Raw genomic sequence first — 13,818 nt, forward strand, 5'->3', positions numbered from 1 at the left:
TCCATGTATTAATGTTAAGATAGAGAATGGAATGGTTGAGTTTATTAGCCAAAGTAACAATATGCTAGTTTGTGGTTGAAATATGTTTTGAAAAAATAATAAGTAAAATTGGAAGAACTAGACATGTTCAATTTTATCCATTTATAATTCAAAATTTTCTATTTCATATCCTAAATTGACAAGTAAGATGAATTATAGGAAACTGCTTATTTAATGCAAAAACATAATTTTGTGTTGTAACAAGAAATATTACAACTAGATAATTACAAAAAAAAAACAAATCTTCATGTGGGTCGTCCTGTAGGCTCATAAGCCAGGACTTATGTTGGGTAAGCCAAAACAGGTTGACCCTGACCACATTGTCATCCCTAATCCTCGTTAGTACTAGTGAAGGTTAGAATAAGAATATAAGGTGTAAACTAGGAAATCATGAAGAAACAAAATTAGACTAAGTTAAAATTATGCATATAATATTTTGTGAGAATGATAGTACACTACAAAAAAAAAGATATATAGCATGGGTCATTTTATGGAGGTTAAAAAGACCTCCACAAATAGAGATTATATGAGCTGGTTATGATAGATTTTTTAAAAATTGATAATAGAGGAGGTTTTTTATTTTTTTTTGGAGGAGGTTTATAACCTCTGCAAATTGCAATACATTTTTCTTCGAGCAAAGACACGTGTTCCTCCCAAATCAGAAAAATTAGAATGAAATTTTCCGACAACCTAAGTTCAGTGTCGCAGCCTCAACCAATCGAAAACCTAAGTTCAGTGTCTTAGCCTTAACCAATCGAAAACCTAAGCCAACCATCGCGTGCAGCGATCTCCGTCGCGCTGTCCCGTCTTCGTCGCGTCGTCCCATCTCCGTCGTGCCCTTCCATCTCCGTCGCGCCATCACCGTAACGCCGTCGCGCCATCTCCATCACGCCGTTGCGCCATCTCCGTCGGCGTTGTCTTCTTCGCTTCATCTCAGTCGCGTTGTCTCTGTTTCCCCTTTCCGTCGTCGTGCCATCTCTAGAGGTTCCTTGTCCATATACCTTTTATGTTCCTGGTTAAGATTTTATGTTCACTGTGTGAGGTAGAAGTGTTGAATGTTATGTTTTGTTTTTTCTTTAACAGGTGATTCGGACATTGCTATCGAAGGGTGCTGCCTCTATTTCCTATCCTGGTAGTTATTTACTTCTCTAGTAGATAAACAATAAGGTTAATTTTCCTCTGTTGGCTATTTTATGTGAATAAAAGAAAAAGATAAAGTGAATTGAACTTCTTCATTGTGTTTAATGATGCTCACAATTTCTTTATTTGGTATTGAAAATAGCAAGTGCTCTGTTGAATTCAAAAATTCAGATGGTAAAAGAGTTGATAGCGTTGTTTATAAAAATGTCAAAATAAAAGACTAAGAGTAGAATACCAAAACGAAAACAAGCTGAAACACCGTGCAGGTTAAGTATCGTCCCCAATATGAATCACTCAGAAATGCTCCGATCAATGAGAACATGTAAACAGTTCCTATCCACTTACTGACATTATTAGCAGCACTCACATTGTCTTGTCCAAGAACTCTGGTTAGGAACAGAACCAAGTTCACTCCCACTCCAAAGAAGGCTAGTGTAGCTAGTGCTTGATTCACTGACAACAAACCAAAAGTGCATTCAGTCACGAATTATCATATACAATGGATTTATTGACCCTTCTACTAACAACTGTAAAAGTTATATTTGAAACTATTTCTTGAAAATTGAAAAGTGAATTAATCGATCATTTGTTCAGTACCTAGCAAGAGGCTTGCGACTTTCGCTCCTCCTATTTTCTTTTCATCCGCTCTGCTACTTCTCTCCATGACAGATTCCTCTATGTAGCTGCTATCTCCTTCTGTTACCTATTTCAAGTGCATGTACTTAGAATCAATGCATCGTACATACATATACAATCAGTTATTTTTCACCATGTCTATTACAGATTTTGAAGTCAAAAGTGGATCTATGTGGACAGTGTAATTCAAAATTTATGGAATCAGCGTTGAATTATTTGACATGTTAGACACCCTGTACTTTTAGACGTGTTAAATATGAGTGAGAGCTGTTCAATACATGTGTAGAAATAATTGTATGAATATAATTGTAAGAGCTAAAGGTTTCACTTTCATATGTAGCGACTAAGGATCCACATTCAATTCATATCTTAGTAAATGATATTTCCTGTAAGATTCTATCTGATTTGTGTTCCTTTGTTCTTGCTTAATTCTTATAATTAAAAATTTTCATGACAAAAGGTGATTTGGATCTTCTTCTTTTTTCAAATATGGTTGTGGTCAAAAACAAAAATGATGGAATGGGATTCTATATCCACATGAAATGTGGACTGAAATCACTTGTTCCATAATTGACAATTATTTCATGTAGCCTACCATTTTTCTTCCTGCACCATATCATTTTACTTAATTCCAGTTCAAGAAAAGAATGGTGATTCGTCCTTGGAGAAGGTTGGTTAGTGGTTGCTGCGGTTTGGCATTGTTAAGCTGTTGAAGGAGCGTTGTTGGTCTTTGAAGAAGGAGATACATCGCTGCAGGTAATAACCAAGTATTAGGCCTTTACTAAATTATTAATAATAAAAAATTGAAATTACATAATTTTCGATAGTGTGACGGCCTGCAAGCAATTCATCAACACCAAATTCGTCTTCTCTAATACTATATCAGTAGGCCTGACAGCAACTCAACTATAACTAATATTCTGGAACTGAATGATGCTAGATAGAACGACGCTAAAACCAAAAGGATTGGACCGACAACTATATCTGTCATCGAGCTATGTCAGTGTTTTCCTTTTTTTATTCTTAATTTTGTTGTCATTTTTAAAACTATTTAAAAACACGTGGGTAGGTACTGAAATGTAGTCCAAACTGTAAGAATTGAAAAGCCATTAGTTTTCAACTGGTCCAATTGTAATGGATTTTGTTACTATTGAGTTGAATTTATCTAGACGTTGTATCATACAACACGAAGCCTTTTGCTATTTGATTGAACTATTTACTAAGCTTGAATATGCTGATAAAGTTTGGAAACGCTTTTATCATCTTTTAACACTAATTAATTGATTAATAAATATTTATATATATATATATATATATATATATATATATATATATATATATATATATATATATATATATATAAATAAGATATTTGATTCTATTTTATAACTCGAAAAAGTATTCTCAATTGCTCTGAACGACAAAGCGCTCTCATATATTCTTGTCTCGAATTTCACAACCTTTTTTTAATAAACAATTGTCAAAAGTTCTTGTTGAAATTCACAATGTTTCTTCAAAAGAAACTCCTCTTGATATAGAACCTTCTATCCTTTGCTTACACACATCAAATACTCATTTTTACCTAATTGTTTAGATCCCTTACAAGAAACTGATAGAGAGGTTAATATCATTGACTTTGGGAAAAACAATACTGTTGAAAACTTGACCAATCCAATAGCCTTTGATATTGTTGTGGTTGACCATAGGAGACATGCTTGAGAGGGTGTTTCAAACAGGCCAAATTCACTAGTCAACATGGCATAACCAATTGTAAATGATACTTATATAATATGTGTACAGGTCAGCAATACATATATAATATTATTAATATTCACTCATCATCATATCATTTACTAAATTAAAATCATTTCTGAAAATAATAGCCTTTGAGATTAAGCAGCATGATATAGTAATAATCATCCACCATATTATATATACTTACACATGCATCACTCCAATCATAAAAAAAGTGTGTCGAACATTTCCTAACGAATTAATCAAATATAATTTACTTTTTTGAATAGTCTTTTTATAATACATTATTTGTATCTTTATTAGTATCTTTATTAGTATCTCCTTTCAATTTTAGAGCACATTAATTTACCATGTTTCTTATTTAGTTATTGGTGAACCATATTTCTTATATTCTTCTATGTTTTATAAGTGTTTGTGTATTTTATAAAATACACATTGTCATTTTGTTTAGGTATCTATTTCAATGGATAAATCTTGGATTGTTAAACCTCGGAATACAATTGAATACTCAATTGGTTTAAAAAAATTCTTAGATTTTGCTTTTGAAAATGGGGCTGTTGGAGATACAATTAAATGCCCATGTCCCAAATGTGGGTTTATGAAATGGCAAACTAGAGGCGTAGTTGAGGAGCACTTGATTTTAAAAGCATTTCCCAAAAATTATGTTATATGGAATCTTCTTGGTGAGAAACAAATAGAAGATATTTCTAGTAATGAAGATGATATACAAGAGGCATTTCATTATGAAAATCCAATGGAAACAATGATCAATGAAGCATTTGGGCACTATAGGCAAGAAAGTACTAATCTAGGCAGAACACAACCATTGGGTGTAGATGATGTTTTGAATGAAAGGCCAAAGGAGGATCATAATGAGTTTATTGAGTTTCTCAATGATGGAAATCAAACATTGTGTGACGGGAGCAAGTACACAAAATTAGAGTTTGTAATCAAATTATATCACATCAAGGTTTTGTGTGGATTAAGTGACAAGGCAATGACTATGATCCTAGATTTGTTAAAAGATGCATTTAATGAAGCAAACTTGCCTCTTTCGTTTTATGAGGCTAAGAAAACCATCAACAAACTTGGTCTTAACTATACCAAAATAGATGCATGTCCGAATGATTGTATGTTATATTTAAGAGATGATGAAAAAGATTTGCAAACATGCAAACATTGCGGTACATCTAGATGGAACCCAAAGAAGAAGAAAAAGCAACCTGCAAAAGTTTTGCGTTACTTTCCATTGAAACCAAGATTGCAAAGATTGTTTATGTGTTCTAAGACTGCAGAGCATATGAGATGGCATTCTTTAGAGAACAAGGATGGGTTCATAAGGCATCCAAGGGATGGTGAGGCATGGAAAACATTTAGTTTATTGCATCCTGAGTTTGCTTCTGATCCTCGAAATGTTCGTTTAGGCCTTGCTAGTGATGGTTTTAATCCTTTTGGTACTATGAGTTCTACTTATAGTATTTGGCCAGTGTTTTTAATTCCATACAATCTTCCACCATGGATATGTATGAAGCACACTTCATTGATCCTATCCATGATCATTCCAGGCAAGCAAATGCCAGGAAATAATATTGATGTGTACTTACAACCGCTTGTGGATGAGTTACGTGAGCTATGGAATGATGGTGTGGAGACCTTTGATTCTTCATTGAATGAAACTTTTAGGATGCGAGTAGCTCTTATGTGGACAATTAGTGACTTTCCTGGCCTAGGCATTTTATCTGGTTGGAACACACACACAGGTTTAGCTTGCCCTACTTGTAACTTTGATGCAAAACCTTGTCGTCTTCCTTATAGTAAGAAGTGGTGTTTTATGGGGCATCGTCGCTTTTTGAGTAGAAACCATAGATTTAGATTGAATCGTGTTCGCTTTGATGGAAGCACTGAAACAAGGAATCCACCACTAAAATTATCAGGATCTGACATTTTTAGGCAAGTTGAAAATATTAATGTTACATTTGGGAGAGGAGTAATTTTGGATGGTAGAGGAAAAAGATCTAGAGAAGAAGTTAAACAATGGAAAAAAAGAAGCATTTTCTTTGAACTTCCGTATTGGGAGTCTAATTTGTTACGCCATAATTTAGATTTCATGCATATTGAAAAAAATGTATTTGACAATTTGGTGTATACTTTGTTACATGAAAAGCCTAAATCCAAAGACAATGTAAATGCTAGGAAAGATTTAAAGGAAATGGGCATAAGAGAGGATCTTTGGCCAGATGATAATGGAAGATATCACCTTGCTTTGTTTTCACTAACTCGTGATACCAAAAAGTTGTTTCTCAAAACTTTGAAAAATGTTATAGTACCGGATGGTTACTCAAGTAACATTTCTAGATGTGTTGATGAGGTGCAACAAAAAATATTCGGGCTAAAAAGTCACGATTGCCATATTATTATGGAGCAATTACTACCGCTGGCAATACGTAATTTGTTACCAAACCATGTCATTGCAACCTTGGTGGAGTTTTGCTCATTTTTTAAAGTCCTTTGTAGTAAAAGTTTAAATCCACAAGAACTTGAAATGCTTCAAGATCGCATTGTGCTAACACTTTGCCACTTAGAGATGTTATTCCCACCATCATTCTTCACAGTTATGGTTCATTTAACTGTCCATCTGGTGGAGGAAGCAAAACTTGGAGGTCCAGTTCATTATCGATATATGTATCCTATAGAAAGGTAATGCTTAGTACTTTTAGATTAAGGTATCATTATCATAAATATCCAAGTTGTTTACTCTAATTATTTCTCATTATTATAGGGAATTAGGTCATTTAAAGACCTTTGTACGAAATAAGGCAAAACCAGAAGGTTCTATAGTTGAGGGATACTTAGCTGAAGAGTCTCTTACCTTTTGTTCTAGATACATTGAAGATATAGAGACAAGGTTCAATAGAACAAGACGTGTTTGTGATAAAACAGGTGATAATGAGCCTTTTCTGTCATCTATCTTCCCACAAGGTGGGAAGCCAGTAGGAGGTTCCTCGAATTTTACTTTAACTCAGATGCAAAAGCTACAAGCCCATCGATATGTGCTTTTAAATTGTGCAATAGTCACACCATTTGTTGAGTGAGTAATCTACATTAAGTGTGTGATTTGTATTTAAACTAATTAAATTATATTAGTCATGTTGTTTGATTATATATATATAGTGAATTTAGACAACTAATAAAAAGAAGTTCAAGGGGAAGGCGACCTTCAACCACTGAGATCGAAACTAGAGTGTTTAAAGAGTTTGTTGATTGGTTTCAAAGGCGGGTGGGTTATCAAATAGTACACTTTCTGTTATTTACTATGTTTTCTTTCAATTATGGCTAACATAACTTCTTTATTTAGATTATGAATCCAGAAACAACAAATACAATGTCTAATGACTTAAAGTTTCTAGCACGAGGTCCATTGGAAAATGCTAACAGATTTACTGCGTACAACATCAATGGGTTTAAATTTCGAACATTGACTCGAGATGAGGGATTGAGAACACAAAATAGTGGTGTGTTTTTAACATCTAATACAGCTTGTGTATCAAGCAGTGTTTACAGGAACTTAAGGCAAGTAGACTTATCCTATTATGGAAAGTTGGAGGATATCATTGAGCTTAATTATTATGGTCAATTCAAAGTTGTTCTTTTCAAGTGTAAGTGGGCAGATACTACACGAGAAAGAGGATATAAAAAGGATCAATGGAATTTTAATTGTGTTAACTTTGATAGACTAATTCATATTGGAGATCGTGAAGAACATGAACCTTATATTTTGGCATCTCAAGCACAAATGGTATATTATGTAGATGATGTGATCAATAAAGGATGGAGTGTTGTTGTGCATTTAAAGCCAAGAGATTTGTATGAAATGGGAGAAATAGTAGAAGAGGTATATGAAAATGAGCCATACCAAGATCAAGAGCTAGAGAAATTTTATAGTAATGACAATGAATATGTGCAATTGGCTACAAACCATTTAGATGGTGATATCCCTGACTCAAATGTATGAGTTGAAAAAATAATTAGTAATAAATTTTTTCTTAAAGGTAATGATTTTTTATATTCAAAGTTATTTTCAATGCATGTATACTTGACTCATGTTTGATTTTTTAATGTTGCTTCCTCTTGTCAATTTCAGGTTAGGAATGACATATATATAAAGAACCTATAATAAAAAGTGTACTCTTTATTCTCCGATTCTCTTTCTTCTCTAGTTCTCTTTCTTCTCTGGTTCTCTTCACAGGTTATAACTTATATACAATTTCTTGCACTTCATTAGCTTCTAGGAAAGCATAACAAATCCTCATTATATACAATTAGATAATATGTCATTATAGAATTTTCTTTAGAATTTTCTGCTTCATATTCTTAGTTGACTTTTCTCAATAATTAAGATGTTAACCAATTTGTCCTTGTAGAGTTTATAAACCTCATCTTGTCAGAATCAATTCTGCAACAGAGAGCATATATTGAAGGCTCCACAGGTGGTTTCTTTTGTTTTCTGTCCTTCTTCTCTTGCTCTCACCCTGGATGGTTAGAACTATGAATCTCTTATTTTTTTTCTCAACTACAAATTCTCTTCTATACTTTTTGTTTAGTTTTCTTCCTTTCTGTGGGGGGAGAATAAATGCATTATGGGTACTTTGTAAAATGCTTGGAATAAATGCATTCTGGTTGTGAACTTTAACTATCTAAAGCATTTTTTTTTTCTGATCTAAGAGCACTGTAAGTGAAATGGTTCACTCCTAAAGAAGTATTTATTAATTTCCTATAAATTGCAGTGCTTTTATGTTATCCATCATGAACTAAATCTAGTGAGCAAAAATCTTTTGGCAAGCATGTACCACTAATAAACAATGAAGACCTAATGGTTATAATTTCAGTATTCTCAGTATATGGAATTTTGTTATAATTTCCATTTATATACACCAAATCATTTGACACATAAAAGAAATCGTTCGATAGGAATTTGTACTTCACTTTCAATTTAGATTAAGTATGATTTATGTTATCGAATATATTGATAATTGTTTGTCATTTCCATAATTGGTTCTTTGTTTTCTTTGATGATGTAAAAAGTTTATGTATCTATCTTTTCCTTACTTTCTTGTGGATGTGCCTCCCTGTAGGTGCTATCAAAGAAGCAATCAATACATTAAGGAGCAATAATGTTAATGCATTTGTTTTGGACCTAAGAGATAATAGGTGATTAGGCAATGAACATTTCCCATTATGTACTTTCAATCACTAGTTTTCTGAAGCCTTTTATTTGTTGCAGTGGTGGTCTTTTCCCAGAAGGAATTGAGATTGCCAAAATTTGGTAAGATAGGATTATCAACTATTGGCAAATTTACACCTTGTATTATGTATCATTTTTCTTTGGTGGCACTTGAAAATATGCTTGATAGTACAACTTATAGTCATTCCATGTCTGCATAGGTCACTCCATCATTCTTATCTTTTATGTCAGAAGTGTTCAAACCATATTATCAGAAACGCCTCGTAATATTTAAAATTATTTGCGTAACTAAAATAGGTTGTGAAATTCTTTCAAAAATCAATAATCCAGTAGATCCAACAGTATCATCTTTAAATTTTCTTTTACGTAACTATCTTGCATGCAGCTTTGAGTTCTAGTTAAATTAAGAAAGCTAAGTTCTAATGGATATTATCAACCAGGTTGGACATAGGAGTAATTGTGTATATTTGTGATAGTCGTGGTGTTCGAGATATACTTGATACAGATGGAAGTAGTGCACTGGCAACATCAGAACCCTTGGCTGTACTGGTAAGTCTTGCTTTCATCTGTTGCATCAACATCGAGTAAAGAGTAGGCTCAAATGCATACTAGAGAGATATGATAGTTCTTATGGTCTCGTAGGTTTTTGTGTGCAAGTTCCTTAAACATGATTTTACAGAATTGCAAGTTGTGTTTGGCATGAGAAGCATATTTCGAGAGTCAAGTGGCATTGAACAGAGATGCAGGGCTATTAATTAGTTGGGGGTGTTTGAGAATTCCATTGACTCATTATATCACAGTTAAAATACTCTCTCATGTCAAATTATCTCCATATACTGAGAATACTGAAATTATAATTATCACAGTACAGAAATAAGATAGTTTTGTCTAAGTGGGTATGAGAGAGTCTCAAACAAAACTGATGGAAATAAGAAAACAATCATCTATGCAATTCTATGGGTCTTCGTGACTTCTGAATTATGAATCTATGGAACTAATAATGTCAATGTATATACAGTTTCAATTAAAATTAGAGACCAAAGATCCATGCATTTTACAGACAAAGCCTACTTCAAATTAATTGCAAGACACTGGTTGTAGAATTCTGCTACATGTCAGATCTATGCATCTTAATAGGAACCTAAAAGATTGAAAACATAGATTTAATTCCTAAAATCATCTCTCTTGCTAGTATTTACCATTAGTAATCAGAAAAACCTCAATCCTCAAACATGGTTGTAAAAGGAAAGGAAAATAATGTCATATGAACTAGTTATTATTACCTCTGCTATGCTTTTGCCAGAGCCAAATGCACCTAAAATATTTCCACACAACAAACTTAGGCAACTAAAATAAACAATAATATTAAAAATGCCAGATTCAGTACTCCCTGTTGGCAAGTTATGGCTTGTTAGTTGCTTACCTTATTCAGCTTTGTTTCTGCAGAAGCATGGAGCATTCTTTTTTTCAGCTTTTCTTTCATCAGGTTCATGGCAAATTTGTCTAATTCCTTCTCAGTTCTTTTTTCCTCCTTTTCACATTTTGCACTGAAATTCTCCTAAGCTGATTTGCTTCTTTGAAACAGCTCCCCAAGTGAAGTCCTGTGTTCTTTCTTTGCTGCAGCAGTTGTTTCAGACAGTTCAATAGCTGTTCCAAAGAGATATCCCTGGAGTGGACAAATTGCAGCACCATTTCCATTTGGTTCTGCACCTTCTATTGGCTTTCCACTGAGTGTTATTATCTGGAATTTATCGAGTATCTCTTTGAAAGGTGCCATACCTTGCTGTATTGGTCGTCTCTCACAGTTGCAAATTCTGTAAGTCAGTGTAACCTAAACCTCTCTGGCATAATGATATTAATAACTTTATGATTCATTTTTTCCTCCCTGTCTTGCTTTCTGCATCTCTCCTCAACTGTGCTAATTTTTCTCTATATTCTGTTTCTATTCTATCCAAAGCAGCATTCTGTTTATATTATACCTTGTAACATGCAGACTAATTATTCACACTCATGGATTACAGTAGGGTGATAATTATTCGCACGCATTCTGTTTCTATTATATGTGTACTTTTGTAATGACAAATTCATTGCATGTAAATAGGTTTGAGGGTACTCACCCTTGGATTTCACTTGGTTTTCCTGTTGTGCTCCCCCATGCTGAAAGTGATCAAGCTGCAGGCAAGTCTCACCCTTGGATTTGATTTTTCTAAATACTATCTAATTTCCTTGATTTAGAACTACATACATATTAAAGAATTATGGTCACTGTTTTGTATGATAATCCCCATGCATTCTTTATATCTAGTTTTCATTGTTGTGATTCACTTTTGGTTTCTCATAAATATATGTAGCCATGCCAAAGGTGAAGCGTTTCCGAAATCCACAAAAATCATCACTTCAGCCTCCAACTAATTCTTTACCATCAACAAATCCTGCACCAACAAATGAAACCTCATCACACACTTCAATGAGCACAACACCACCAATAGATTCCTCATTACCCACTGAGAACTCACAGCAACCTGAAACATCTACTAAACATGCTCGACGTGAATCTTCATCATATTGGACTGTTCATGCAATAGGTATATGTCATATTTATTTTTACATGATCATAATTTTTAAAATTTTACTTATGGTTAAGTAAGTTGTTTTATGGTTAAAGACTTAGAAGGAGTTATCAAGAAAATTAAGGTGAAGGTCAGAGAAGTAAATAACTTACCTCGTGGGGAACGCATCATTGTGGACTTTGATGAGTTAGGCATGGCAATTGGTGAAGGACAAGGCGTGCTTGCAGGATATTGTGGTACATTGGCAATTGATTGTAATTTGTTTCCAATTAATTTTGAAAGATGGTCTGGGAAAACAGGCATGCCTGACACTTACTTTTTGGAATGCTTTAAGGAAATATTACAGGTATATCTTTATGCATGTATGACCTTATATCTTTTGTAAATGTTACATTTACTCAAATGTTTACACACTAACTATGTCTTCTTTTTTCAAAAGCCTCGGTTTTGTTTTAAGACTGGTGAAGCTAGTGCACAACGGTATTGCAAACTAACTCTTGGTAGGAAGTGGGCTGCACATAGGCAGAATTTATGGAATGAGTTCTATGATCCAACAAAAAGCAAAAATGAAATCATAAGTAATGTGCCAAATGGTATAGACAGAACTCAGTGGGCTCATTTTGTTACTTATCGTCTAAAACCGGAAACATTGGTACAAGTTACATTATTTTGAATGGTGTGAATTGTTTGTGTAGATATTTTTTTATTGTTGTGTGAACTTACAATTTTGTTTGTTCATAGGAGATTTGTAAAAAAAATAGAGAAAATTGCAAAAAGCAAGTAATTCCTCATACTGGTGGTTCTAAACCTATGTCAAGAAGAAGACATGAGATGGTAATGATAGTAGTTAACATGACACTATACTATTTTTTAATTTTTACTATTTAACTTAACTTCTCTTTTTATTTAGTTTTTGGAAACTGGACAACTGCCTAGTCGGGGAAAGTTATACATTGATACTCATAAAAGAAAGGATGGATCATTTGTAAATGATGCGGCAAAGGCTATATCGGTTAGTTGTACCATAATATGATATTTTCGTGCATTTTCCTTCAATGTTTAGCGTTTTCACTACATATTGTTGTATGCCTATAGGAACAAATTGAAGTGGGTTTGACTCAAAGCACTAATGATGAATCAGAGGTTTCTCCTAATGATGTTGTTGGTAGAGTGTTAGGCCCAGAGCATTCTGGGAGGGTGCGATGCATGGGTTTAGGAGCAGCTCCTACTAACTCATTTAGAAATACAAGATTTCGACTTTCGGATTTAAGCAATGCTTCATCTAGTGCTGCCACATCATCAACATCTTCTGATCAATGGCAACAGAAGTACACTAATTTAGAATCCCAAATTCAAACCACCTTGGGTGCACTAAAAGCCTACATGATAATGAAGGAAGGAAAGATCCCTGATGAATTAACTGCCTTCTTTGATCCTCAACCACAAGTAAGTTATGTCCAGCCTTTGGAAACTAATTATCTTGGTACTTATTTGTGATGTGATTTTTGATACAAGAATTATACTGTATCGATGTGAGTTAATCATCGATACCAACTAATCATGATTTTTGTGCAGGTCAATGATCTAGTAATAAACTATTTTAGTATATGCATGTTGATTTCATGATTTGAGGTTGACTTCCTTCTTGCAGCTAATATTTATCTTTTATAATTTCAGCAAACTGGTGATGCAAATGAGCCCGAGTCTTCTATGGGTACAAGAGGATCATCTGGTGGTAGCAACATTTAGGGTGTTGATGATGTTTTTTAGGATGAAACTATTTTAGTGTGTTATGAACTTTGAGTAAGTATGGATTAAGTTGTAATTGTTTCAATTTAAATTGCTTTTATGTTAATATGTTGATTTCGAGAATCAAAAGTTCTAATGATATATATTTGAGCACTTTGGTTGAAGTATTTGATTGAAGTTTACAAAAAATATTGTTGATGTAAAAATATAAGTACCTCAAATGATGACATACATTGTCAAGTATAATAGGAAATTCTAATTACAAACAAAATATTGTTTTTTTTTATGAGATTTGAATAATGCAAGAAAAATACAGTATTAAATCTACAAATTAAATAATACAAATGAAACAGGTTAAAATTTTTACAGTATAATCCTCAAATTGAGAAGGGTATTAACCCCGACAAAAAAAATGAAAAATAGAAATTTTGGAATCAAATAGGTTTATGGAAATAAAGGAGGTTTTAAACCCCTACAAAATATTAGTCATGAATAGGAGAGGTTATAACCCTCCATTAAAAAACTTCCACAATATAAACATGATACCAGGGGTTATAGAAAACCTCCACAAATAACTTGTGGGGAACCTAACTGTGGAGGTTTGAAAAACCTCTGCAAATTATTTTGTGGAGGGTAAAAACCCCCACTAAACGAAATTAAAACCTCCATAATTTAGCTTTTTTTTTT

At 33.4% G+C, this 13,818-nt stretch overlaps 3 protein-coding genes across 12 annotated transcripts; all 3 read left to right on the forward strand.

Annotated features, from left to right (window-relative positions):
* Window positions 1-665: 665 nt before the first annotated feature.
* LOC114185743 (uncharacterized) lies at window positions 666-13,295 on the forward strand. Of its 10 annotated transcripts, XM_085674138.1 has the most exons (17): window positions 666-1,023; window positions 1,123-1,171; window positions 2,451-2,571; window positions 7,712-7,816; window positions 7,992-8,778; window positions 8,852-8,893; window positions 9,253-9,361; window positions 10,259-10,298; window positions 10,436-10,628; window positions 10,914-10,990; window positions 11,164-11,397; window positions 11,478-11,728; window positions 11,822-12,034; window positions 12,124-12,216; window positions 12,293-12,394; window positions 12,478-12,828; window positions 13,060-13,295. In XM_085674138.1, the coding sequence occupies exons 5-17, from the start codon at window positions 8,579-8,581 to the stop codon at window positions 13,129-13,131; spliced, it is 1,977 nt and encodes a 658-aa protein (XP_085530264.1). In that variant the 5' UTR covers window positions 666-1,023; window positions 1,123-1,171; window positions 2,451-2,571; window positions 7,712-7,816; window positions 7,992-8,578; the 3' UTR covers window positions 13,132-13,295. The 10 variants fall into 10 exon arrangements, with proteins under 10 accessions (XP_085530264.1, XP_085530263.1, XP_085530268.1 ...); XM_085674137.1 differs by having other exon boundaries at window positions 7,712-8,778; XM_085674142.1 differs by having other exon boundaries at window positions 7,712-8,778; window positions 10,439-10,628.
* Window positions 2,578-6,662, forward strand: LOC146886194 (uncharacterized). Its single transcript, XM_085674136.1, has 2 exons — window positions 2,578-6,267; window positions 6,350-6,662. The coding sequence occupies exons 1-2, from the start codon at window positions 4,034-4,036 to the stop codon at window positions 6,660-6,662; spliced, it is 2,547 nt and encodes an 848-aa protein (XP_085530262.1). The 5' UTR covers window positions 2,578-4,033.
* Window positions 6,929-7,595, forward strand: LOC146886195 (uncharacterized). Its single transcript, XM_085674147.1, has one exon. The coding sequence runs from the start codon at window positions 6,929-6,931 to the stop codon at window positions 7,580-7,582; it is 654 nt and encodes a 217-aa protein (XP_085530273.1). The 3' UTR covers window positions 7,583-7,595.
* Window positions 13,296-13,818: the final 523 nt, after the last annotated feature.

Source organism: Vigna unguiculata, chromosome 5 (genome assembly GCF_037176805.1).
Source record: "Vigna unguiculata cultivar grain cowpea cultivar isolate G323 ecotype 2 chromosome 5, ASM3717680v1, whole genome shotgun sequence".
In the NCBI taxonomy this organism is placed as follows: domain Eukaryota; kingdom Viridiplantae; phylum Streptophyta; class Magnoliopsida; order Fabales; family Fabaceae; genus Vigna; species Vigna unguiculata.